The sequence below is a fragment of the Calcarisporiella thermophila genome (assembly GCF_041956535.1).
Source record: "Calcarisporiella thermophila strain CBS 279.70 unplaced genomic scaffold VTP21scaffold_13, whole genome shotgun sequence".
In the NCBI taxonomy this organism is placed as follows: Eukaryota; Fungi; Calcarisporiellomycota; class Calcarisporiellomycetes; order Calcarisporiellales; family Calcarisporiellaceae; genus Calcarisporiella; species Calcarisporiella thermophila.
The window spans coordinates 114,718-140,637 of record NW_027192203.1 but is presented as its reverse complement, the minus strand read 5'-3'; the positions used below and the strand labels follow the sequence as shown (position 1 = coordinate 140,637).

The 25,920-nt window shown below is 46.4% G+C and overlaps 11 protein-coding genes across 11 annotated transcripts; 6 read left to right on the top strand and 5 right to left on the bottom strand.

The window, feature by feature from the left end:
• Window positions 1-205: 205 nt before the first annotated feature.
• VTP21DRAFT_1961 (uncharacterized protein) lies at window positions 206-1,439 on the top strand (the record flags this gene model as incomplete). Its single annotated transcript, XM_069392104.1, has 4 exons — window positions 206-395; window positions 465-508; window positions 567-1,355; window positions 1,422-1,439. 4 exons carry the CDS (start codon window positions 206-208, stop codon window positions 1,437-1,439), a joined length of 1,041 nt encoding a protein of 346 aa, XP_069250539.1.
• A 332-nt stretch (window positions 1,440-1,771) lies between these two features.
• VTP21DRAFT_1960 (uncharacterized protein) lies at window positions 1,772-3,238 on the bottom strand (the record flags this gene model as incomplete). Its single annotated transcript, XM_069392103.1, has 9 exons — window positions 1,772-1,962; window positions 2,021-2,123; window positions 2,187-2,265; window positions 2,336-2,396; window positions 2,468-2,569; window positions 2,623-2,739; window positions 2,804-2,850; window positions 2,910-3,064; window positions 3,128-3,238. 9 exons carry the CDS (start codon window positions 3,236-3,238, stop codon window positions 1,772-1,774), a joined length of 966 nt encoding a protein of 321 aa, XP_069250538.1.
• A 240-nt stretch (window positions 3,239-3,478) lies between these two features.
• Window positions 3,479-5,922, top strand: VTP21DRAFT_1959 (uncharacterized protein; the record flags this gene model as incomplete). The annotated part of the gene is made up of 10 exons (XM_069392101.1): window positions 3,479-3,545; window positions 3,608-3,682; window positions 3,778-3,984; window positions 4,095-4,219; window positions 4,313-4,424; window positions 4,487-4,632; window positions 4,698-5,136; window positions 5,205-5,291; window positions 5,370-5,555; window positions 5,651-5,922. The coding sequence occupies 10 exons, from the start codon at window positions 3,479-3,481 to the stop codon at window positions 5,920-5,922; spliced, it is 1,716 nt and encodes a 571-aa protein (XP_069250537.1).
• A 226-nt stretch (window positions 5,923-6,148) lies between these two features.
• VTP21DRAFT_1958 (uncharacterized protein) lies at window positions 6,149-7,700 on the bottom strand (the record flags this gene model as incomplete). Its single annotated transcript, XM_069392100.1, has 6 exons — window positions 6,149-6,310; window positions 6,405-6,794; window positions 6,862-7,122; window positions 7,192-7,263; window positions 7,329-7,468; window positions 7,535-7,700. The coding sequence occupies 6 exons, from the start codon at window positions 7,698-7,700 to the stop codon at window positions 6,149-6,151; spliced, it is 1,191 nt and encodes a 396-aa protein (XP_069250536.1).
• A 908-nt stretch (window positions 7,701-8,608) lies between these two features.
• On the bottom strand, window positions 8,609-9,071 carry VTP21DRAFT_1957 (uncharacterized protein; the record flags this gene model as incomplete). The annotated part of the gene is made up of 2 exons (XM_069392099.1): window positions 8,609-8,690; window positions 8,755-9,071. The coding sequence occupies 2 exons, from the start codon at window positions 9,069-9,071 to the stop codon at window positions 8,609-8,611; spliced, it is 399 nt and encodes a 132-aa protein (XP_069250535.1).
• A 474-nt stretch (window positions 9,072-9,545) lies between these two features.
• Window positions 9,546-14,016, top strand: VTP21DRAFT_1956 (uncharacterized protein; the record flags this gene model as incomplete). The annotated part of the gene is made up of 8 exons (XM_069392098.1): window positions 9,546-11,096; window positions 11,184-12,300; window positions 12,366-12,589; window positions 12,670-12,821; window positions 12,892-13,046; window positions 13,134-13,250; window positions 13,327-13,646; window positions 13,723-14,016. The coding sequence occupies 8 exons, from the start codon at window positions 9,546-9,548 to the stop codon at window positions 14,014-14,016; spliced, it is 3,930 nt and encodes a 1,309-aa protein (XP_069250534.1).
• A 1,392-nt stretch (window positions 14,017-15,408) lies between these two features.
• Window positions 15,409-17,385, top strand: VTP21DRAFT_1955 (uncharacterized protein; the record flags this gene model as incomplete). The annotated part of the gene is made up of 3 exons (XM_069392097.1): window positions 15,409-15,968; window positions 16,035-16,455; window positions 16,519-17,385. 3 exons carry the CDS (start codon window positions 15,409-15,411, stop codon window positions 17,383-17,385), a joined length of 1,848 nt encoding a protein of 615 aa, XP_069250533.1.
• Window positions 17,386-18,134: 749 nt separating this feature from the next.
• VTP21DRAFT_1954 (uncharacterized protein) lies at window positions 18,135-19,602 on the top strand (the record flags this gene model as incomplete). Its single annotated transcript, XM_069392096.1, has 5 exons — window positions 18,135-18,252; window positions 18,330-18,675; window positions 18,828-19,136; window positions 19,209-19,389; window positions 19,492-19,602. 5 exons carry the CDS (start codon window positions 18,135-18,137, stop codon window positions 19,600-19,602), a joined length of 1,065 nt encoding a protein of 354 aa, XP_069250532.1.
• A 1,313-nt stretch (window positions 19,603-20,915) lies between these two features.
• VTP21DRAFT_1953 (uncharacterized protein) lies at window positions 20,916-22,063 on the bottom strand (the record flags this gene model as incomplete). The annotated part of the gene is made up of 3 exons (XM_069392095.1): window positions 20,916-21,209; window positions 21,361-21,536; window positions 21,883-22,063. 3 exons carry the CDS (start codon window positions 22,061-22,063, stop codon window positions 20,916-20,918), a joined length of 651 nt encoding a protein of 216 aa, XP_069250531.1.
• A 471-nt stretch (window positions 22,064-22,534) lies between these two features.
• Window positions 22,535-23,119, top strand: VTP21DRAFT_1952 (uncharacterized protein; the record flags this gene model as incomplete). The annotated part of the gene is made up of 2 exons (XM_069392094.1): window positions 22,535-22,955; window positions 23,022-23,119. 2 exons carry the CDS (start codon window positions 22,535-22,537, stop codon window positions 23,117-23,119), a joined length of 519 nt encoding a protein of 172 aa, XP_069250530.1.
• Window positions 23,120-24,322: 1,203 nt separating this feature from the next.
• Window positions 24,323-24,883, bottom strand: VTP21DRAFT_1951 (uncharacterized protein; the record flags this gene model as incomplete). The annotated part of the gene is made up of 1 exon (XM_069392093.1): window positions 24,323-24,883. The coding sequence occupies one exon, from the start codon at window positions 24,881-24,883 to the stop codon at window positions 24,323-24,325; it is 561 nt and encodes a 186-aa protein (XP_069250529.1).
• Between the last annotated feature and the right edge of the window lie 1,037 nt (window positions 24,884-25,920).

Sequence of the window (25,920 nt, the reverse complement as noted above, 5' to 3'; positions counted from 1 at the left end):
ATGCTGCAGATGACACGTTTACAGTACCCGTGCGCCCCTCTAATCGCACCAAGGAAAAGCTAAAAGGTACGGCGCGATGAATTAATAATCGCTATATAGATTCTCAGATTTGTCATCCATCTTTGAGGCGCAGAGATAATAACGCGTATAAGAGCGCGTCGAAATTATATCATTCTCCGGGGTATCGATCCTCAAGGCGTTTTCTATGCTAAATACTCTATTTTCCCACACTGTACGTCGACTCAAACCAAATTACACCCGCACGCTCTCAACCATGTCCTCCATGAATGCTGTTTTCATCGAAAAGCACGGCGGAACGGAGGTGCTGAAACATGGAAGTCTCCCCATTCCCAAGGCCAATGCGGGCCAGATACTAGTGAAGAACCAGGCCATCGGTAAGGAACTGACACCTTTTTGTGCTCATTGTTTCAGAGCACGCTAAAAAGAATAATGCTGTGCAATAGGTGTGAATTTCATCGACACATACCACCGCACCGGGCTTTATAAGGTAAGCACTTTAAGCGTCGAATTACAGAGTGGTTTGCTAAGTTCAAACCTGAAACTAGGTGGAATTGCCATTTATCCTCGGACGCGAGGCTGCAGGAATCGTTGAAGAGGTGGGCCCGAATGTGACTAACTTCAAAAAGGGCGACCACGTGGCCTACCTTGCTGGCTCAACGTATGCTGACTATACGGTCGCCGACCCGGGCAGAACAATTAAGCTCCCCGAAGAGTACTCATTCCGTGAGGGAGCTGGGCTTCTCATCCAAGGTCTGACTGCGCTCAGTATGCTGAAATATTCATATGAAGTCAAGAAGGGTGACTGGGTCCTGGTGCATGCCGCTGCGGGTGGCACCGGCCTTTGGCTGGTGCAACTAGCAAAAGCGTTGGGTGCCCACGTGATCGGGACCACATCGAGCTCGGAGAAGGCCAAACTAGCCCAAGAGGCGGGTGCTGAGCACATCGTCCTCTACACCAAGGAGGACGTCGTCCAAAAGGTGCGCTCGCTCACCCCTGGTGGCGAAGGAGTCCATGCCGTTTATGATGGGGTGGGCCGCTCCACTTTCGATCAAAGCCTCAAATGCCTGCGCCGTTTGGGCACCATGGTCAGCTTCGGGAACGCAAGCGGCAAGGTGGATCCTGTTGACCTATTTAAACTGACCGAAGGCAATTTCAAGCTGCTGCGTCCAACCCTCTTTAACTACATTGCCACCACGGAGGAGTTCAAAACGTTGTCGGAGGAGCTGTTGCGCCTGGTGGTGGAAAACAACATCAAAGTGCCTACGAATCTGTACAAGCTTACAGATGCCGCGAAGGCGCATGAGGATTTGGAGACTAGAAAGACGACCGGCAAGGTAAGTGAAATCTTGTTTGTGATATCGCCAGCTATGGTTTTGATTCATTTTTGCCTATCTTGCTAGCTTATTCTGGAGCCATAGGATGGAAACCCACATTTCTTCAGATTCCATTTATAAATGACATTCAGCTGGCGCTCTAACCTGTAAGTACTCTGTTATAATAAAAATCATAAAGAAAATGATAGACATATTTTCAAAAAAAAAACCCAATTGAATCCATTAGTTAAATAAGAATTGAAATGAAAATAAAGGGGGAGGGGGAGGGGGGGTAAATCGCGTTTACTAAAAGCGTATCAAACTTATATAAATTATAAGATATTAACAGATAGTCAGAGTCCAATAATAAAAAGCGTTCCAAAAAATTCTCGCATTTAAGTGCAAAGGGGTTGTAGAGGATACAAGATATAAGAAAACTATTCTACATGCAACACATCCAAAAGCTTCTCCAGCTTTTGGTTTCCTCCCAATCGAGCCAACTCTTCACGTGCCTCCTGCTCCACCTTGGCCAGGTAATCACGCACGTACACGAAAGTCTTTGTATGCTCCATGAGCTGAAGGGCATAGTTCTTCAGTTCAAGTGAATTGGTCCTCTGCTTCAATATATCTACAGTGGAAAATGAGAATTAGGACGTCAGTCGCTGAGAAATGGGGTGTGTGCTCACTTAAAAGCTGGCGGTTGGACGTGTCTGCGCGGATAGAGTGAATGATGGGGAAAGAGAACTTCCCTTCGGTTAAATCCTCGCAAAAGCCCTTGTTCTCTTTAAGCTAGTTATACAAGCTAATTAGAAATGAGATCTTCAGAAACATCTATACAAGGATATAAACAACCTGCTGCGATTTCAGGTTCATGTAGTCGTCGCGAATCTGAAAATGAATCCCCAAAATATTCACCAATGGAACATAGTCTCTGCCAAATAGAATATAGCCTGTGAGCGTGTATGCAATACTAGAGCCGTAAATCAATTCTGATCGCGTACATTTTGGAGTTACTCGCCTCCTGCATAAGTTTGACGCCGAGCCGAAACAAACCTCCCGTCTCTATTAGGGAGGGGGTAGGGGACAGAATTAAGCCGTGCTGTATTTTCTATACCTATGTAATGTTATCTTACTGTTCTTGACCATCTCGATGTATTCATCTTCTGTGGGACAGGTAAGGGTGTCGCGCCAAAAAAGCTCCATGCCTTGACCTCGGTGCAGATTTAGTAGTTCCTCTGCGTGATTCAATTAGCAAGTCGGACATAAGTAGCAAAAGGATTCGAGTTACCAGTAAATATGGATATCATTTTCGGATTGTTAAGTTTGTTGATCTCATGCAGAGCGAGGATCATTACGTAGTTCGCGCAATTGATAGTCATGGGTATACCGTAGATATGGTGGGCAACTTATGTCACAAAATTTGACTTGTGAATTAGAAGATTTAGAAAACAAGAGGTGGCAGAAATTACCTGGTACCCCGCGTCGAAGTGTGGAGTCGTCCTGGACATCGTCGATTCTAAAAAGGCAAATATTAAAGGAATGCCCCTGCATGATTAATACGGGACTACACCTTACAATAAGCTACAATTGTGAAGCATCTCCACCACATTAGTAATGACTCCGAGCTCTTGCTTAGGCACCTGCAGCCACTGGTCAAATGCATCGATTAAGGTGGTGCGAATCTCTTTGCCAGGGTTTTTGCAAAGATAGTGGAAGGGCTCAAGGAGAATCTTTCCGAGGCAGAAATTTCTATCATTATATAACGGTATGATGAATACAAATTGAATTAGTACCTCATCTTGATTTCTGGGCTTCATGTTAGGCGACGAAAGCCCAGCCTCATTTAGGGGCATTCTCTTAACGCTGTTAGCAGAGCGCTCGGGAGAGAGATTTGCGTATGCCATTTGAATGTCTTGCTTTTGTCAGTTCCCAGTCGATAGAAGTGACACTCGTTCCTCTTTTCAGGTGTTGGCCTATATAAAGCCTAAAACCCACTGATATTAAAAAATAGACCTATATCGTTAAAGATGCATGACGTCATCAGTGGTGGCAAATTATCACCTTGAGCTATCCCATGAAGTTTCAATGTATCCTCGATGTTTCGTTTGCAGTTGTTCTCGTCTTGCAAAAAATAATCACCGATCATGAGCGAGCCGACTTCAACCACCACATCGAACCAAGTCCTAATGCGGATGTTAAATAAGCCGGAAGGTCATCTCGAAGATTGCTCTTTAACAGACCTCCCTTGCTTAGTTCAATCTCTTTTTCAATAGTTCCCAAAATAGACTTTTCCATCTTTCATAGCGAGGACGGCACGCCGGTGTCTACCAAAGAACGCGTTATTAAAGGTAATTGGTATCTCGTCTATCGGTACTAATAGCTAGTTGGTTTCATTTCGCTCTAATTCCTTGCGTTCTTTTGATTTTGCTGTAATGCAATATAGATGTTCCGGCTCCTGCTGTTCACACACCAACAGATGAGGAATTCTTTTCCAAGGAACGACCGGACTTACCCGACATTAATTTCCTAAAACACCACTTCTTTCGCGAGGGACGCCTCAAAGAAGAGCATGCGCTCTATATTATCAATAAATGCACGGAGATGTTGAAAAGCGAGCCCACACTTCTCCACGTGAGCTCTCCTATTACAGGTATATTTTCTCACTTTGTTGATTTCCTAGGCCAGGCCCCCATTTTATTCCGCTGGTGATTAATGTTTCTATTTGGATTATTATATGCATTCACTTATCATCCAATTCAGTTTGTGGTGATATTCATGGCCAGTATTATGACCTAATGAAGCTCTTTGAAGTGGGAGGGAATCCAGCGGATACCACATATCTTTTCCTAGGTGATTATGTTGACCGAGGTTATTTCTCCATTGAGGTAAGTTGAGAATAAAAAAAACGGATAGCTGCTCAACTTGAACACAGATTTTTTTACTCTAATATTTGTTTTATTTTTCTCCCGCTTCAAAAGTGTGTACTCTATCTCTGGTCTCTCAAACTTTGGTACCCGAAAACTCTGTTCCTTCTGCGAGGGAATCATGAATGTCGCCACTTGACCCAATACTTCACATTCCAAACAGAGTGTAACTTGTTGTCATGAACAAATGGGCTTGACAATATTTACTAAATCTGCTGTTATATTTAGGCGAGCACAAATACTCTACACGAGTTTATGACGCGTGTATGGAATCGTTTTGCGCGCTCCCACTGGCAGCTGTTATGAATAAACAATTCCTGTGCGTCCACGGTGGACTCTCTCCCGAGCTGAACACCCTTGATGACTTTAATAAAGTAATCGACTCCTTAATTAATTACCCATGAATTCGCAATAACCCCTCTGCAAACCTACTCGATAGATTGACCGCTTCCGTGAACCTCCTACCCATGGGATTATGTGTGATCTCCTTTGGTCCGACCCGATCGAGGATTTCGGACACGAAAGGACACAGGACTTTTTCGTGCACAATCACGTTCGTGGTTGCTCGTTTTTCTACACCTATCAGGCTGCTTGTGCATTCCTCGAACGTAACAATCTCCTATCCATCATTCGCGCACACGAGGCCCAGGACGCCGGATATCGCATGTATCGCAAGACAAAAAAGACGGGATTCCCCTCCGTAATGACACTCTTTTCCGCACCAAACTACTTGGATGTTTACAACAACAAAGCGGCCATTTTAAAGTACGAGAATAATGTCATGAATATCCGGCAATTCAACTGCTCACCTCACCCTTACTGGTTGCCCAATTTCATGGATGTGTTTACCTGGAGTTTACCGTTTGTGGGGCAAAAAAGTAAAAAAGGCCTCTTTTCTTTCCTATCGAAATATTTAGTAGATGGTTAATGCTCTTCTTTTCTTTAGTTACCGATATGCTTCTCGCAGTTCTAAATGTTTGCAGTAAGGAAGAGTTGGCAGACGAAGAAGGTCCCCTATTTGAAGTAGAAAATGGTACGTACATGTATTTATCTGTATATAGTCAGCAAGCAAATTTTTTTTAATATGCTATATCTATTTATCAATTTCTAGCTGAAATGGATGTTGAACAGCGCCGACAAGTGATTAAGAATAAGATTCTAGCTGTTGGCCGTATGGCGCGGGTATTCCAAGTGTTACGCCAGGAATCTGAGAGTGTGATGGAGCTCAAGGTTAAGTCTGGAACCGGCAAAATTCCTCATGGTACACTCATCCTTGGTTCTGAAGGCCTCAAACACGGTACAGCTTCATTTTTTATATTTCATAAATATTTTTCTTGCGAGATCTAATTGACTTTTCGTGTATTCGACTTCCCCATTTTCCTTTTTTGCCAGCAATCACTACCTTCGAAGAGGCACGTAACTCGGACCTCATCAACGAGCGACTTCCACCTACCCGTGAGGAACAATTGCGAAATGCCGAGGAGGAGCACAAGCAAGCGTTATTGCATGCGGTCGTGGATGAACCCGACCCTGAACTGCAAGAAGTCGCTGAGGCCATTGCTGGAAGCGGGATAAACGGCATAACAAGAGATTCGGGAGCAGCCATGGAGTCCCCTTCAAATAAAATGGCTGGAGTAAGTGCTTCCCAGGTGACAGTAGAGTAACGCGAGAGAATTGGCGGAGTGGCGGAGCCAACCACCCTTGTAGTGACATTTTTATCATCAGCTCAGCTCATTGTATGTGTTGGTTACTTTAAATTATATGCAAAAATAGTTTATATTTCCTTCTTTCGAAAAATACATATGCTCGATGTATATTGAAACTTTCAATAGAAGAGTTATATTTCTCTTTTTTCAAAGGAAAAAGAAAAATAATTAATTACAAGATCCCTTATCTCTTTAAGAATTTTCGAATCAGCTCGTTCACATGCTCGCATGCCTCCTCAACCACAAAGTGGCCTGCATCATGTAATCTCACAACTGAAACATTCGGCAGCTTGGTGACGATATTATTAAGGCATGTTTCGCGCTGAAGCGCTATATCCCTGTCTCCCTAAAAGAGGAAAAAAAAAGTGTGGGCAAGTAGCCAATGTGTTTGATGTGAGTATTATTAATCAACAACAAGGATGAATGAAAAGACTGCTAACCCAAATTAAAAGGGTATCGATTCCAGTAACGGCTAGTTCGCCCCGCCGTACGCCCTCCCAATTATATATTGTCCCGCTTCGATAGTAGCCTAGCATTCCTCCCACGCTTCGCAGTCCATTGCGAAGACAGCTAGCTTTGTATCGATCCAAGTCATCCTGATCTATATTCTTTACACCGCCAAACCGGATCCCATCCTGCACAATGGGACAATCTCCAATCATAAAGGCAATTTCAGGTAGCGGATAGGGTAAGAGGAAAACGCACATGTAGCTGCTTCGTAATAACTGAAGTAACGACGGGAGTGCACGGTCAAGAAATGGGACAAGGTAGCGGGGGTGTTTGAGTGAGCGAAAGAAGGTGCGAAGTGAAAAGATGTTTCTTATGGGGGACTAAAATACCGTTAAAGCAAGATAAGGGAATGGTTTGGACGCCAGAGAAAACAAAAAAAAGGCATACTTTAATGTTTTGTTTTTGCAAGTCAGTGGGAGGGGCATTGAGGATAATCAGATTTTGAATGTAGCCTTTCTCTCCTTGCTGTTGCTCCTTCTGCCACGAATCATATGCCAAATGGAAGGCAAGCGCCCCGCCGAGATCGTGGCCAACTAGGGCTGCGCATTTTCCTCCATAGTGGTCGATTACTTGGCGTAAGGCCTTGATTATGGTACGCATATTGTATTGTGAAAGTGAGGATGGAGAATACGACGCGCCATAGCCAGGCTAACATGCAAGGTTTTTCAATGAAAAAATGGAATTTCGACTTTCTCGAGGGAGTATCGATTAATATACCAAATCTATTGCCACTAGAAGATAACCCTCGTTCTTGAGTCCCTTGAGCTGGTGTCGCCATTCGTACCAACACTAGAATTCAGTTGGATTATCTGTGAGTAGATCCATAAAGCAGGTAATGGTGCAACTCTCTTTACCTGAGGGAACCCATGCAGGAAAAGGACAAGGTCCCCTCCCTCATTCCCCGACTCAACGGCGTGAATTTTTCTACCCTCTCCAACATCAATATAAACATGCTTCCCATACGCGTTGTCTTTATCAAAGAGCTCTTCTTGGACTACAACCAATTTAATAAAATAATACATAAACTAATTGCGGCTGCTTGATTCACATTGGCACTTACAGTGAGAATACTTTTTGCCACTTATCCAGAGTGGTCGCAATTGTATGTAGCACCTTAATGATTCGTATGCAATCCAAATAAAGTAGATAAAGAAGCCCAATGGAAGCCGAACTAAGATGGTAGTCAGTCTTAAGATATTTGGATGAGTGAAATAGCCTAAAATCATTATCGCATGCAACTAATTAAAAGAGTAGAGAGCAAAGAGAAGGAAAATTTCGCCCTCGGTCTAGTTGGAACTAGGAACGGCGGAGAGATTAGTATCTGATTAGTGATTTGAATCCCCGAGTCCAAAAAAAAAAAGCATTCTACGCGAATCTTGGTTACCATAATTCGACGGTGAAAATATACCCTATAAATTCCGCTCGAAAGCGTAGGTTTGATGAAATTTAAAAAGCAAAAGAAAGACAGATGCCACGGTTTCTTTAAGCCCACCATCTTAATTAAACTGCCATTTGTAATTTTAATTTGTCTGAGACTCGACAATGCCTTCTCAGAACCATCAAGCTTAAAACTTCATAGGTTTGCGTGGGCCGCAGGGGGCAGACATGTCTGTATATCACAACAAGATAATGATAAAAGAAGAGAAAGATAAGAACAGACGTAACCTTGCATTGAAGTCCTTGAACATTGAAAATGATTTAGAATGTGGGATCTCTTATTTTAGAGAAACCTGGCTGGAATTAGCTTATCTTTCCGAATCCAATTAAATGTATTTGAGGAGTTCAGTTGGAAAAAGGCTCATTACAATAAGCCATTCTCACCACTTCGTTCCCAATAGGGTCGTGTGAATATACTTTTGGTGTTAAGTAGAATGTTAACAGCCTGTAGGTTGCGAATAGCTAGATCCTGTAATAATAGTTATTCGAGAAACACTTGGCTTTGGGATTATTTCATAGTCGAAACATGAACTAAACACTTTGCATAGTAACAATTCTTTACAAAATAAACTGTATATTTTCTATGAGACTTCAAAGAAGCAAATTAAAAATATATATATATAGAACAAGGCAAACATCGAGCTTCCTCACAAGAAATCGCAATAAACATACATGGTCGCTTCTAAAATGTCTTCATTTAGCTGGTATGTTTATCGTCAACTTTGCGACCAGGATACTCCCACTGGCGAGCTGGCGGCTCGACTTCAAGCGGTTCCCATCTAAAGACGAAAATTTCGCACAAGTTAATGAGCGATCTATGATTTAAGAGAATAGTAGACATACGCTTTCCACTCTTCCATTTTTCCTACAAGAGAAAGCTCATCCTCTGCCTGCATGATAGCCTCTTCAATTTGCCCAGCATCAAGCTTTTCTTCAATATCTTGGATGTCCTCATTGGCTTCGACAATCGCGAGACGCTGTTGTGTGATGGATGTAGTGGCCTGGCGATAGACAGCAGAGGGGGGGAGACGCTCGAGAGCAGTGAGAGTTTTCCTGTAGGTCTCAATGAGATGGGGACGGGGGTTCGGATGCACAGGAATACCATAGATTCCTGTAGTCGTCTTCTTGACCACGCTGAAGAGGGCCCGTGTGAGATGCATTTTTTGGACGAAATGGTTGGAGACAATCGAGATCTTTTAGCCCCCCCTTGTTTTCGTATGCTTATTCGTTTCCGAGTGACGTAAGTGTGGTATCCTGTGTGCTGGGTGGTGAAATTACTTCAAGCTATTGACCGTACATGTTTTGTTGAAACCAAGAGAACGCGCAAAGAGTTCAACAGCAGCGTGAAACGATTCTGATTTCATTTGGTTTTCTCCTCTTTTTCTCTGGAAACATTACGAACTGCACCTGACGTAATGTTTCAATAAACATATTCCCTTTGTTAAGAGGATCAGATGTACAGTATTTAAACAAGATTGAAGATTTCTTTCGTCCCATTTCTCTTCCCTTTTCTCCCCTCTTCCCCACTTTTTTTCACTTCTACAACCCAAGCTTACAGACATTCGACATTATCGCGCCCGCATTAACTCGCTCGGGCCCTCCCACTCCCTCCGGCCAAAAGGTCATCGTCTGCGATGTCTACAGGCACATCTGCTGCGTCCCTGGCCTACATCTCTTCCACCAACTCGTCTGCCAATGCCTCTAAAATCAGTCGCAACCCTTCGGTTTCCTCATCAGCACAATCTGCTTCACAATCATGGACGCGCAAAGATACACAGATCCCATCCGTGCAAAAGACCACAAGAGAAAGGGGATGTTCTGTGCCCTCCAGTGATAAAATAGCTTCCACATCGAATTCCATCGCAAAGGGCAGCACATCGCAAAACAGTATCTCGCGTGGAAAGCGTTCCCGAGAAGCGGTGGCTGCAGAAGACCAGGCTACCACACGGTCATGGAACAAAAATAATACGTCAGGTAGTTTACGCTCATCAATGTCCCTATCCGCTTCCTCCTCGCGCCCCTCTAGCACTGCTTCCTCACAAAGACAGTCATTGGTCTTGTCGCCTGATGAAACCGCAGCATCAGCAGCAGAGAAAAACGTCTCGACGAATCGAGATAAATCTGATTCGCCTCACTTGTCCAATAACACATCAAGCACTATGAAATCGCGACCCCCATCTAATGAACGAAAGCATCTCCCTCCTGCTTCTCCTTCAGCCCTGAAAACTTCTGGTCTCTCACAGAAGATCCCTTCTTCACCACACTCGAATGTTCTATCTTCACGTCGTGACACACCGACCCGACAAGAAGTAGCCAAGCAAGACGGCACGCAAGAGAGACTCATTGTCTCCAAATTATCAGAATCCCGGGGTATATCGTCTTCACTGGAGAGACGAAGATCGCTCGCCTCTAACCGGATATCTGCTCCCAGTATGTCGACGTCGATGCGATCGAAGCCTTCCTCAGGCGATTCCAACCATAGTCTCGAAACCACCAAGACTATTCCGCTCTCCAACACTACTACTTCCTCACCCGCATCCTCTTCCTCTCCCTCCTCCTCTGCTTCCATCTCGGCTAATCGTGGCAGCTTGGCCCATAAACCCCCTTCCCAGACAGCGAAACTTCAATCAATCATGGAGGCGGATCCTCAGCTCTCACAGTCAGGAGCAAATTCACGCAACACACTCACCACTAAAGAGTCGAAGAGAGTAGTTTCTGGTCAAGTCTCTTCAAAGGGTCGTGACAACGAATCAATCCCTGGTCTCGCTAGTGAAGCATTGCCCTCGGCCTCTAGCGAGCAATATCCCCGAAACTCAGTGATTAAATCAACTCTACACGGAGGCTCCGATACCCAACAATCAAGTAAACCCAGCGAGTTCTCACCCCTATTGAGTGGTGGCGTGGATTTCTCCTTACCGACTGGCGTCTCGAAGGCAGGAGTTCCTCCCAAGCCTAAGCGCAGTGTCAAGCTTACCTCTTCAGTCGTTCTCACGAATAAAGATACCACGACCAAATTGGGCGAACCGCCGGCCAAGCGAGTAGTGAGCTGCGGAAAATCAGATGAGCTGAAGCCGCGAGTTCTTGGTATGCTCCCCTATGCGAAAATGAGCGAAACTAATTTGGCGACCACTAGCAGTGAAAACACACTGACGAAGCGAACGACTCCTACACGAAAGAGAGGAAAGGTGAGAAAAGTTGAAGGCGTCTTCCCGGCTGATGAGCTAACAGTGTTGTTTTGCTGATTATTTGCTTTGTTGAAAAACAATGAAAAGACTCTTCCGAGCTCTCAGCCTGCCCCCATTCGCTCGCTAGCGCTTCCCCCCATGAAGCTGCTGCCTCTTGAAGCGAATCTCGCCCCCGAGAGAAAGACTTCGCCCAACCGCTCGCCCGTTCCTGGCAAGATACCCTCCCCTACCAAAATCCCTATACCGTCTCGTACGCGAGCAGATGACGAATCACCCACCAAAAAGGAGAGCGATGAATCCCCGCCCAATTCTCGAGGTACCCGCCTACCCTTACCTTCATCAATGACCCGGCAGCCGTCAGAAGCCAATACAACCACAACTACTCCCACGCAGAGAGATGCCGATTTCCCCGTCGCCTCCCTTTCGTCCTCCGTCTTCCAGCCTAGCACTGGCCCGAAACCCGTCTCGTCCAAACCACGGGCCACGTCCTACAATTTCTCTAAGTCGCCCTCCAGCATCTCGAATCGCAAAACGCTTGCTGCTCCACCCTTGATCACAAAAGCCAAGCCTTCCTTGAACACCACTGACCCTCCCCCGCAACCTAGTGACTCAAATGCTTTACCACGTACACGCAAGATAAGCCAGTCCAGCATTCCTACCCTGCTTGGTAGGGCGCTGACGGACCCACGACCTGTGGTAGGGACACGGCGCGATCCACTTGCCCTCCAAGATGTTTCGCCTATTAAACCGTCACACTTGAATCCCCGTGATCAAAATGTGAGTCTGCCGAGTCCGTCAAAACCTCCCTCCCTAAGCACTCTTGTTTCATCAACACGGCAGTTGGAGTCGCTTGCTGCTAACCCTTCGTCCGCCTCAATACTCGAAAAACCTCCTGCATGGCCTACGGAAAAACCAGCGCATCTCTCCCTTTCTTCATCCACCTTAACCAAATCCAGCACCCTGCCCTCGCTCTCAAGCAGTGGCGACTTGGCCTCTCCTAAGGACACTCGTAGCGAGACTCTGAAGGAGCCCCGTTCTCGGGGAGCTGGGTTTGCACTAAGTCCACAGACGGCAGTCAAGGTGTACGCGAAGCACCTAAGCGTATATGAAATCACGGAAATTCTCGAGTTTCCCCAGATATATTATGTGGGACAGGGCTCGCCGAAAAAGATGGCCACTCGCGAACAAACCACTAACAACTATGGTATTGCAGCAGTTTGATGTGTTGACATGATTCCTCGTACTCACTCTTCCCTCGTATGTTAATAGGCTACGATGATGAAAAAGGTGACTACCAGATAACCGTTCAGGACCACTTGGGGTATCGTTACGAGGTAAAGGACTCGCTCGGCAAAGGCTCATTTGGACAGGTGGCTCGCTGCTTCGATCACAAGACAGGAGAAGTGGTTGCAGTGAAGATCATTCGCAATAAGAAGCGGTTTCACTGCCAAGCCCAAGTTGAGATTAGGATTCTGGAACAGATAAACAAATGGGTAAGTCCTTTTTATTTCCAAAGGCATTTTTATCATTGAGCTAATATTGATCTCATTCCCCTGCCCCTTCCCGTTTCAAGGATCCGGATGATGAGCATAATTGCGTACGAATGACAGACCACTTCCAATTCCGGAACCATCTTTGCATTGTGTTCGAGTGCCTGAGCATCAATCTCTATGAGTTCATAAAGGGCAACAACTTTCAGGGATCAACGCCCAATCTTATCAAGAAGTACCTATTTTTTATACTCCTTTTTATTTTCTTTCAGAAATTTTGAGATAACCACAACCTGTATCCTTAGATTTACACATCAGTTGCTGAAGGCTCTCTCACTCCTGTACAAACACCAGGTTGTGCATTGTGATTTGAAACCGGAAAATGTGCTGCTCAAGGACCCTACCAAGACCGGCATCAAGATGATTGATTTCGGCAGTAGCTGTTTCGAGAATGAGCGAGGTAAGGGCACTTGGAGAATATTATTGTGAAAGCAAGGCTGTCTTGGAAGATCCATTCCATTCAAACTGAAATCTATTTTATTTCTAGTGTACACCTATATACAAAGTCGCTTCTACCGATCTCCTGAAGTCATTTTGGGGATGAGCTACAACATGGCGATCGACATGTGGAGTCTGGGGTGTATCCTGGCCGAATTGTTGACAGGTAAGCATAGGTGTCTAGCCTGGGGACAGCAGTGTGGCTTTAATTCGCTCATGCCTTCCTTTTATCACCCACACAGGCTACCCTCTCTTTCCCGGAGAGAACGAGCAAGATCAGTTGGCGTGTATCATGGAGATCAATGGAGTGCCCGATCAACACCTTGTCGAGAAGAGCTCCCGCCGTAAACTGTTTTTCGATTCCACAGGCTCGCCTCGCCTGTACACAAGCACCAAGGGGAAGAAGCGGCGACCCGGAACTCGAACGTTGCAGCAGGCGTTGAAATGCCAAGACGCCCATTTTGTTGACTTTATCGCCCAGTGTCTCATTTGGGATCCCGAAAAGCGAATGACTCCGGGGGAGGCGATGAGCCACTCGTGGCTTATTGAAATACGGCCTAGCGTAAGCACACCCCCTTTCTTTAGCGCACTCTTAAGTTCTCTGGCTAACTGTGTGCTCGGCGATTACCCATGTGTAGCTTTCGGCGACGAGGGGTGACCTTCATCTCCCCGATACATTCCGGAGAAAAGCGACGATATCCTCGTCCCGCCAGATCAGTATTCCCTCCACAAAGCGATCTGAAGAAGACAAGACTGAGGTGATGCAGTCGAAGTCTATTGGCTCTGCGCCTACCGCCACCACCATAACCTCGTCAACCGCCACTATCACCACTGCCGCAGTGACGGGCAAGAAATTCATGCAAGACACGCAATCCTCCGTGGCAAGAATGCGAGCACAATTGAGCAACCTCGACAGAGACAAGAAAAGATGATAAAACTCATAAATATATATATAGTATTGTTTTTTTTATTACTTTGTTTTCACTAATAAACCTTTTGCTTATTTTATACTTTTTTTTTCCTCTTTATACTATTCTTTCTTCCTCTCTTCTTTTCTCTATTTGGCATTCTATGGTGAATATATCACTCTACTTCTTCCTTCATATTATATAGTATTCTTCTTTGATCTCCTGTCTCTTTCTCCTTTCTGTTTTTATACTACTTTATTTCTTCTTTTCCTGCTTTTTCCTAGAATGCACGCCTCCCCTATGCCTTGGATTTCTCCTCCATCTCCCCCCTTTCCCTTTTGGCTAAGGATGACTTTATTCTGACATAAAAGGACTATAGTGATTTTTGCTCGGGTTGTTCGAGTAAAAACTGCGCCATTCGACTCAGTTTCTTCGAGCAGGAGGGTTGGATTAGCATTAATGCACCTGTACCCTCACGTAATTCAGGCGAATTTATGTAATTAAGCACCTCCCTGGTGCCCGGCTTATTGGCCATAAAAGAAAGCCCAAAACATCGGGCCCAACTCCTCCTTCCCACCCCGCGGCCTCCTCCACCGCCTCGTCCTACGCCTAGCCTCGTGGGGGTCCATCCCCATTTCTCTCCACCCAAGTGCGGACCCGGTGTGGAGGCCGCCCCCGCCCCCCCACTCCCAGTCAACCGACCTGGGCTTGTTTTCCTCCCCCTCGCTCTCCCCCGCTTTCTTGGCAAGTTGCGATGACGTTAACGGGGGGATGGGCGCGGAGGGGAGCAGGAACCTTGATCTAACGGGGCCTGGCCATCAGAAACCGCGTTTTTTCTTGCCCCTTAAACGGGCAGAGAAAAAGGCCCGCAATTTGACTATAAAGAATCCCGCGGGCGGGGACAATTAATACGCATTGAGGACCTAATGATTACCCAATCTGGAATCCGCTCATCCGCAGGCAACCGGGCGCAATCTCATGTACCTTGGCCAGCCACCAACAAGCCTGTTTTGACATGTCTCCTCAAACTTGATCCGATCACGGCTCTTAATTTTGCACATTTATGTGCAAAATAGAGTTTCTTCTTCTTAGGCAACGGAAGCATTACAAGTTTTTTTTCCTCTCTTGTTCTTGGGCATTGGCCATACTTGGAATGCAAACCGTTTTTGTTCCCTTCACACGAGACATGTTCCTGTTTACTCCTATTGTTCTCTCCTGTTTTCACCCAGTGCGCTGCTAATATAATTCCTACTAATTGACATCTCTCCATTAATCTGCCTGGCTGTCCTCACTGCTATGTTGATGACTGTTTCTCCCTTTCATATCCACCAGAAAGGAGCGTTGAAGGCTGTCGCGTCCCCTTCGTGTGAATATATTAGTGATACTTCCGATTCCCCCGATTCCCCTCTCTCCTCAATGTCAGCCGAAAGCGACTCGAAATACTCCACCAGCTCTCTCTCGTCGGAGGATATTTCTTCCCCCGCGCTGGATGCCGACCACGGCTACGTGGACGATGAAGATGAATTCTGCATCTGGGAGGAGGAGGAGGAGGAGGTAGAAGAGGAAGAGGAATTGGAACAACTTAATAGAAAAGCGGAATATAGGCCCGTAGTACCAGTTGAAAAACATATGAATCACAAGAAAGCCAAACTTGCCTCGAAAATACGCCCTTACACCCCAGAACTTGCCATGGACTCACTCCATTCCCTCCCTAAATCAACCACACCTGCGCCTGCTCGTCCCCAAATGCGCCCTACTCCGCCACACCCTCATTCGCGGGTATCGATGCTAAGCAACAATGTGGTCGATACCCAGAGTGTGCGCTCGGTTTCTTCCGCATCCTCCCTGAGGAACTTCATGCGAAAACTTCGGCGGTATGGCAGCAATGAGAGCTTTGCCTCACTGAGAGGAGGCACGGCCTACATCCGAGGGGATTCAACGGGTGCGCAGCTAGTCAGCGAGCTTCAGGATGGAAGGTAAATAGTTTGCTGTTCTCTGGTGCCAGCGGCACGGACCGTCTCTGACCCGATTTCCAATCCTAGAGAGACTTTGATGGCGGCGACCCCAACCAATCTCCTCGACCTACTTGTTCAGCCTCGGGGCGGCCCTTCTTCCTCTGCGTTCGCAGATCGGAATTTAACGGACACCCTCCTTCAAACCCACACCTGGTTTCTCTCAAGCGGCGATCTCCTCAATGGCCTGGTTGCACGCTTCCACTCCCCCCCCGCAACATTCCTTTCGGCCCCCGAGCCTCCTAAAGACTCGGCGCGCTGGCTCTTCTTCACAAGTCGGGTGCAAGAGCGCGTCCTCGCCCTGATACAGAGGTGGGTCGAGTTGCGACCCGAAGATTTCCTGGAGGATGGCCACGTGTTGAAAGGCCTTATTCGGTTTTTGGAGGGAAGCGTCGAAATGGCCGGGCTCTCCAGAGAGGGCCGGCAGATCCGGTGGATCCTGGATGCAAAGGTAAACTGCGCCGTTAAGGCAAAGACAGACCATCCGAGGTAACATGTGGCTTTCATTTGACAGAGACAAGGCCTCATGGCAATGCGCCAAGCACCTACCAACCCCCCCAAGGCCGCTGCAAGACGCAACGGCCACGTCCCCGATCTCCTCACCCTCAAGCCCAAAGACATCGCCCACCATCTTACCCTCACCGATACCCTCTCCTTCCGCAGCATTTCCCGATACGAGTTCTATGCAGGCTGGTGGGATCGCAAGTGCCTCCACAAGGAAAAGTCGGATGCCACCACTCACTACACTGGCGCCGGAACCATCCACCCGCTTACCCAGCGTGCCAACCAGATATCATACTGGGTCCCCTATGAGATTCTTCAGCTCGCAACCCCCCAGCAGCGTGCCAAACAGATTGCGCAATTCGTGGAAGTGGCCCGCCTCTGCCTCGAGTTCGAGGACTACCACGCCACCCTGCTTATCATCTCCGGCCTGATCTCCACACCCGTGCAGCGACTCGAGCGCACATGGGCGCTCGTCCCCCTCAAGACACGCAAAGTTCTGCAACGTCTTGAGCGCCTCATGGACCTGCAATCGAATATGTCTCAGTACCGGCAGGTGGCACAGAAGGGCATCCCGTTCTTGCCCGTGGTGGTGAAGGATCTGCTATTCCTCGACGCAGGGAACCCAACGTTTTTGAGCTGCGAGAGCTCATGCGGCGAGAAGCTGGTGAATGTGAATAAGCTGAGGAGGGTGACCTCATACATCGAGAAGATGATGCGAGATATAGAAGCGGTGGCGGATCGCACTTCGGTGAAGTGGAAGAATGGCCACGGGGAGCAGAAAAGTATGGTTGCTCAAGCGGTGGAGACCAAGATTGCTGCCGTAGGGTATGAGGACATGGAGGGGATATTATTGGATATGAGTAGAAGACGCGAATAGTGGCGCTCCCAGTGTTCTTTTCCTTTATCTGCATCCTCTCCCCCTTCTTCCCTCCCTTTTCCTTCCTTCCTCTCTTCTCCCTTTAATCTCATTCTTCTATATATGTTATAATACTGCTCGTCACTTTATGTTTGTAAATGTGTTAAACGACATAATTTATTTCTTTTTATTGATTAGTGCACTGCTTCTCTCCCCACCTGGCCATTTTCTTCCCTTATTGAGTGTGCTCAGATGCCTATACCCGGGCGTGCTTGCCTTTTTTTTCCCTCCCCTCCCTTCTCTCCATATATTTTTTTTTTGATATGTGTACCTGTTTATTTCATTTCAAACACTTTGTAGGAATCTTATTGCCAAAAAAGTTATATAAACAAGTTTACCGGTCAATCCTCCCAACGCCCAGAAAATCATAGGAGATCTAACCTAAATCGTGAACTCCGGTTTTTTAGAGTTTGAACAGAGAACAAAGCACTGAAACCCGTTTGCACCTTTTTGTTTTATATATCATTAAAAATGCTCATCCTCCCCGTCAAGTCCTGTTTTTGTTATCCTCATTCCTTTTTTTCCCATCCCTACCACAGCCTTCTCTTTGCCTCTTCTCTAAGCTCTCTCTCTTTCTCTTCTGCTTTCTCCTACTTCATACCGCTGCTTCGTATCCTTCATAACTATTCTTCTTTCCTTCTCTCGGCCTTTTTTATTTTGTCTTGTCTTCGCGCACTTAGAGATAACCAGTTACTGCCGTTTTCCACACCATGGGATGCTGTATGAGCACGGAGGATAAGGAGCGGATTAGGCGCAATGATGAAATAGAAAATCAGCTGCGTCGCGATCGCATGAACATGCGAAATGAAGTCAAGATGTTGCTTCTCGGTACTGCCTACCTAGTTTGACGGCCCCCTTCTATATGAATAAGGAAATGCCTGACATTCTAATTCCCAATTCTTTAGGGGCGGGAGAGAGTGGTAAATCGACCATTCTCAAACAGCTCAAACTCATCAACGAGGGGAGCTATAGCCAAGACGAACGACTGAGCTTCCGCGAGATCATTTTTGTCAACACCTACCAGTCAATGCGAGTGGTCCTAACCGCCATGAAGGACTTGGGAATAACTCTAGCCAATCCCTCTAACGAGGCGCATGTCTCGACCCTGCTTGCGGCCGAACAGACTCAGTTTGAGGGGGATGCAATGCCGGCCGCCATTGCGGTGGCCATTCGGGAGCTCTGGGGCGATGCTGGCGTGCGCGAATGCCAGAAGCGTTCCCGGGAATATCAATTGAACGATTCGGCAAGATAGTATGTTTCATATTTTATGGAAAAATGAAAAAAACAAATTGGGTTTTCTCCTTCTTCAGCCATGGACTGCTTTTTTATCCCCGTGCTATAGGCAATGATTTGATTTACTAGTTTTACTTATACTTGTTTTTTTTTTGCCTTTCTGCCTAAAGCTACTTTGACTCCATCGAGCGGATCTCTCAGCCCAACTATATCCCCACGGATCAGGATGTGCTGCGCTCCCGCGTCAAGACAACCGGCATCACTGAGGCGACCTTCCATGTGGGCGACATCACTTACCGTGTGTTCGACGTGGGAGGCCAGCGAAGTGAGCGCAAAAAATGGATCCATTGCTTCGAAAACGTGACAGCCATTATCTTCCTCGTGGCCATCTCGGAATACGACCAAAATCTGCGCGAGGACGAGTCAGTGAACCGGATGCAGGAGGCCCTGACGCTGTTTGATTCAATTTGCAACTCGAGGTAAGCTATACAGAAGGAATCACAGTCCGAGACCCTACTTACCGACCGTCCTCTCTGGTCCCCCTGACAAAGGTGGTTTGTGAACACAAGCATCATCCTCTTCTTGAACAAGATCGACCTCTTCCGCGAAAAGCTGCTCACCTCCCCCTTAAACGCACATTTCCCAGACTACACTGGCGGCCAGGACTACGACTCTGCTTGCGAATATTTCCTGAATCGGTTTGTAGCATTGAATCGATCCGAAAGCAAACAGGTAAGAGGGAGGAAGAATATAGGAGAAAAAATGCGTTCCGTAATTTTTCTTTTCACCTCGCTGAATAACCCCTTTTTCCATTCTCTCTCTTTCTCTCGTAAGATCTATACACATTTCACATGCGCGACCGATACACAGCAGATTAGAATCATCATGTCCTCGGTGAACGATATTCTTGTGCAGTCCAGCCTTAGAGAGGTTGGTTTATTGTGAATATAGGAGATACATAGCAGCTATCTGTTTCAACAAAAGATATACACGTTTCTATTCACTTTTTTTTTCCTCAAAAATTGTCAAGTATTCATATTGCCTCTCTATCTATTTTCCTCATCTTAACTCTTTTTTTTCTTCTTGCCATTTTGTGTGTATTCTTGGATACTAATAAACTAAGTCATTCTCACGTAAAGATGGGGTAGGGCATGCGGAAAAGCGAAGTTTTTTTCTAAAGCAACCTTTATTTGTTGTGCCGTGGGCATAGCCGATGTTAAAAACAATATGCTGATAGAATTTTGATAAAAAATTCTAATCAGAAAACTGTCCATGCTTTCTTTTACATTCTACTGGGAGTATTCTACTTTGTTTTGTCATTCTCTTGGCGAAATAAACGGTGAAAAATATTACGCCGACACTGGGGCGTTGACCTCCTGTATTTTTGCTTTCTCCCCATAACTGGCCCCGGTTCCTAAGAGCATTTCTAAGCATCGCCTTATGGAGGAGGCAGGGTCGGCCCATGCTTCACGCTTCTTAGATCGTCTCATTCCCCCTTCCATGAGTCTCCCCCAGCTCCCCTCGTTCTTCCCTCTAAGCTGCTTTCTCCGGCTAAACAAGCTCAAAATCCCACAGTGGCCCCAGCTTCAGCCGCCATTGGTTCCCTCTGGATCCAGGTATTAGGTTTGTGCGAACCTTCAAGGTGCAGTACACAAGAGTCAAAAGAGTTTCATTATTATGCGCGGAAAATCAGCGTGGAAAAAAATAGGGGATGCTAAGCTCATTACTCAGATCGGATTGGGTGGGCCCCCTTCCCCACCTGTTTTCCTTTTTCGAAAGAGGATTCAAACAGAACATGAACGATATCCTTTGGGCTTTTACTGCTCTTTGAAATGCGTAGAACGCAGAAAGCCCAGATTATTCACTCCTCTCGACGATAAATTCTGGTGCACCCTCATTTGCCAGGATCATCCTATTGGGCATCCGCGCGAACGTGCTAATTTTGATCTGTGGCCGCACACCGATCCACCCATTTAGAAAATAGAAGTCTTCCGAAAAACAAAGAATGAAAGTCAATCAGAGAGGATGCGGGCCAATTCGGGGATGCATTGTGGGGGGAGAAGAAGAGCATTGGTCTCTTTAGAGGCCGTAAACGTAAACAAAAAAAAGCCTAATCTGGTTTGAGTTTGGTGGGTCCGTGTAGGTGGGAAGGATTCGTTTTGAGAAGCACACCAGGAAACAATGGCATTTGATTGAGTTTTACCAAGTTAGAATATGGGAAGTATTACAGCGAGCAGTATTACCTACTCCTTTAGCTGTCAAACCGGGACACTGGTCAGGCTCTTCCCTCCCCCCACCAATAGCCGGCGGCGAACGAGAGGAACGTGTCGTAATACCCTCTCGGAAGCCCTTGGAACCTTCATGGCGAGAGAATGCCTGTGAAAAAAGGGTATAATTCGTGGGGACCCGCTCGCTGAAGGAGAGCCAGGAGGACGCCCCCTTCCTAAAGCTTCGACTCCCTTGAGATATGGCGCTTGAGGTTGCGAGCCATTCAAACCCAGCTCCTTATGGCGTGAAGAAAGAGCAACACCCATTAAAGAAAGGGACTGAGTCTAAAGGGAAAGGTGGTTTTCAGAGTTTCAAGCGCCAGCCTCTGTGGAGTGAATATAATCGGGCGACTCATCCACGGAATTACCCGGCTCTATTTGAGCTTGGTTCCCGACCATGGAGAGCCGACACCTCCTCGTTTAAGCAACAATAAACCTTGTTCTCCTGAGGTGAACCAGTCCGACTCTCCCTCTCCGACATCACGGCGAGGGCGTGGATCTGATTAGTCCTAGGCGCAGTGGAAACCGCAATAGGCCCAATAGGCTGGTTAGCTGCCACTAGGCGGGTCGGCTTCCGAGTCTCGATGAGTCCTCCTTGGGAGCTGTCTAGGGCTGGGTATGGGCAGCATCCCTTTGGACTCTCCTTGATTCCGCGTTTCCGCACCAAGATTTTTCGTTTTTAGAACGTAAATAAAACTCTCAATGGGAAACCGCTACTCGCTCTCGTGTGGGAACCCGAATGTGCATCTTTGTAGTGCTTTGGCTCACATAAATCGATGGGGCGAGAAATGGCAATTCAAAAATGGGTTCTATTTTGCTTGTATATCTATTTTTGCCCACTCGTAGAAAGTTTATACTAATAAATCTAAAGCATCAGGCCTGCGTTTATTTTTCGATGCTCTATTTTTTCTTCTTCTCAGTTTCATTGGAAGAATCACGCAAACAATTACACGCCAACCAACGTGGTGTGAAAAGAGAAGCTCTTCGCTGACAAACATGAAATGATAATGACCTGATCCATTAGGCTGGGAGGGCTCGTTGAAGCGGAGCCGTAGTGTAGGAGAGGGAGATCCCGCTGCAGCGCGTTTCCGAGCCATGCTCCGTGTGTAGAGCCATAGCCGGCGACCAACCTTGTGCATGGAGCGACTATGAATTGAGTAACTAGTTTGGCTCGCGGCGTTTGAAATGGAACATGGAACAGTAATGCGGGTTCTCAATTCCGAGCTTCGGTGAACTTAACTAGCGCCGTGCGACCTAGTGAGCCGAGGAAACTCTACAAGACTGACAATGGGGGAAGAAGCCACAAACCTATTCCTCTTCCTGGTGCTTGTTTGGCCTCCACTAGAAGGAGCAAAAGCTTGTCATTATGGTTCACCCTATAGTGGAAAGTTCATTTTATGTTTGTATCTTAAACTCGGCGAGAAAGTTTGGAGAAGGAGTTTTTTTGGAGGGGCGAAATTCTCCTCCTCCCCCTCCATCTCTATAAAAGGGGGACGAGCGGCATCCCGGAGGACACTCTCATCAGCTTTCTCCTCTCTCACTCTCAAAACAACATCTTCTCCAAGCAACCCCACCAAAAAACAACCAACTCATCTACCATCAAATTTACCATGGCCCGTAACCTTTTCTCCATTGTCGCATTGGCTGCTCTTGCTCTTGGTGTGCTTGCTCAGGATGCTCCTGCAGGCTCGTCCCAAACTTCATCTGCATCCACCTCTGAGATGTCCCCCAACGTCGAGAAGCAGTGTGTGATCTGCCCTCAGATCTACCCCAACTGCACCGGGCCGTGCAAGGCCGGGTATGAGTGCCAAGTCACCCCCCAGACCTGCACAAAGTGTGCGACGGCCAGATGCGTCCGGGTCAAGTCTTCCAAGAGTCCCCGAGGCTGCAAGGTCTGCACCGGGATGGTGCCGCGCTGCCAAGAGCCATGCCAAAGTGGCTACGAATGCAAAGTATTCCCTCGCACCTGCACCCAATGCGCAACCGCAAAGTGTGTCAAGGGCTGCGTCATGTGCGCCCTTCGTGAGCCCAGTATGTTCCATTGATGAGACTTGACAACCAAACCTATTCTGACTGATTTCATTCTCTCTCACTTAGCCTGTGAAAAGCCGTGCCAGCAGGGTTATGAGTGCGTCGTGTCGAAGCAAACTTGTGACAAGTGCGCGACGGCCCAGTGCTTGAAGGTCAAGAACTAAAAAAAAGAAAAGGGAAATCGTTCCCACCCTCCCCATCCCTATCGCTTCACTCTCTCCCTCTTCCCTCATAGATACCTAAAAAAAATATACAGAGCATAATATTTATTTATTACCAAAAAAATTTTTTTTTCGTGGGAGGAATATATAAATATCCCTGTATCTAGTTTTAGTATTATTATTACTATTCCCCGCAAAACCTTTATATTTATTTATTTTGAAAATCGCCCCTTGACCACTCCTAGATATTTGCTCGACAATAATTTTGTCCCCCCCAAAAGCAATCTTTCTCTGTTCCCTATAAGCATTTAATTATAAAAAAGTAGCTTTATTTTTTTTTCCAATAGGGTTATACATCTGAAAGCATGTCCAATTTGGGCAGTCTTTGTTGAAATTTTAGAGTTAAAAACATTATTCCACGCAAAAGAAAAGCCGAGTCCCACGAAAAGCCGATTTTTCCCAGGGGAACGCATTAATGGTCCATTTCATCCCTCACGTCTTTTTATTTCCTCGATGGAATAGATTATCTGTTAAGCACCACCTTCCAAGCCGAGAAACCCTTTCCATCTAAATCTATCATTAAAAATTTCAGATTGTAGGCCGCCAGGCTCTGTTTGAAAAACTTGTCGGAACTTGTCGTCGGTGGGACGAAAAACAATGTCTTGATATCCCGCGCCCTCCCCACCCCTGATATATCTATTATATGCAGCCCTCCCTTAAAGAATTGTAAGAAGCCATCAAATTTGACCGAATTTGCTAGAAGCATCGGTTCATAATGTATGCTCTGGCAGGGAGAGGAGGGGGGCGGGGAGAGAGGATTGATGAACTATCATTTTACATAGTAATAGGGAAATATCCTCTCTCTGATCATTGCAAGAGAATCATGATCTTTCTCTCTTGAATACGTACGGATTGTTTATGATATGGGGGGAAACGGAACTTGGAAAGCTTAACTAGAGGGCGCTAGAAACATATTATTATATTGACTTCTCTTTTCTCCCGCCTCTCTCGTTCCTCAAAATGAGAATCGAAAATTCCATGAATATTTAATTAATTTAGCTCTATAAAAGTGGGAATGAGCCACTTAAAATTCGGTTTCAACTTAATTCGTGGCAAATTTTCAACCGCTAACCCCCCGCATTTCAAGAGAACTGTCGAACTATGCACCACAAGCTCTTTCTAGTTGTCCTCCTTCTCCTTGGAGTATTAGTGCAAGCTGGTTTTGCTAAGGGGACTCCAAATGGCACACTTCCCACAAGACTCATATTGGACCCATATGATGATCGGGACGTGTGTTTGTCGTGTCCCCGGCGAAGGCCTGAGTGCAGCGAGACTTGCGAGGACGGATATGAATGCAAAGTAATTCCTCGGACATGCAGAAGATGCGCCAGGGCCTGGTGCGTCCGGTCCGAGACTTCGAGATGCGTCATTTGCATTCAAGTGATGCCAACTTGCCGGGAACCTTGCCCAAAGGGGTTCGAGTGTCAAGTTTTCCCACAAACATGCCATCGGTGTGCCACGGCGAAGTGTGTTGAGAGCTGTGTGTTTTGTGCGCAGGTGGTCCCCAGTAAGTTCCATGAATGACCATGGCCGTGCGAATCCCATAACACTTCCCTTTCCCCTCCATTTTGACTGTAGCTTGCAATCAGCCATGCGAAGAGGGCTATGAATGCGTGGTAACGGGGCAGACTTGCAAACACTGTGCAACGGCCAAATGCCAAAGGATCTCGCGCTGAAGATCAATAGGCGTTTCGGAACCCAATCCATTCCATTGAAATACTCGAATTTAGATTAACTTTCTACAAGATCACTGTAGAAGAATGGGCAAGTATCTCCGTAACTCTCTGGAGTTAGGAGGATACTTGCCCATTCTTTGCTGTAACTAACCATGGCTCATTTATTTTTCTTTGACAGAAACCCCATTCGATTGTAAACTTTTTAGTCAATACAGTTGGTCGCTTCTTGATGCTTATTGATACAAGCCCTATCTGGAAATTGAGAGCGTTTGCTCATTGTTCATAAAGAATTATCTGTCTAATCAGAGATGATACTGGGAGGAACTACTATCTGTATCATTTGTGTAATACTGTCATCAAGTTTAATTCAGAGAAAGTTTCATTCCATCGCATATGAAGTTGCATAGTTTCACGAAACAAATTAATAATGCAACTGAAAATACATCGAGGATGATACCGAACATTGGCGTGATGGGAGATAGCCTCTCCAACGTCGAGCCTACGATGCAATAGTATATATTGCAGCGCAATAGCGATCAAGCATCTCTCATGTTAAGAGAGGCAGTCTTTATTACTGAAAAATGCGCATAGGAGGGAACATAGTTCAAACTGAACTTTGCTGAAAACCCCCAATCAACCCGGAAGAAAGGGAGGAAAAACGCGATATTAATTAGCCACAGGCTAGACATTTTATATTCCACAAGACCAGCAGCCACTGGCTGGTGGGTCCTGAGTGATTACACGTATGACTCACCTCGTTCAAGGGATCAGACATCACCATGGTCTGTCTTCTTTAATATATCCAGGAATTTGAAGCATGATACGTACGCCGGCAGCCTATTGTAATGCCAGAGGATTGACCTTCTCCTCCTAGACTCTTGCATCCTAGCAAGTGAGGCCAAGAAATAGGGAGGAGAATATTGGATCTATTGGTTTTTATTCTACCAAAGCCCAAGACATGGTTACGTTCAGCTTGCACAAGGCCGGCATTGGAAGATGCGCGATCCTCGCTTCGCTCCGTTTCAAGCCATCGCTAAGATTGGGGGAGCGAGAGTAATAGACCGAGGT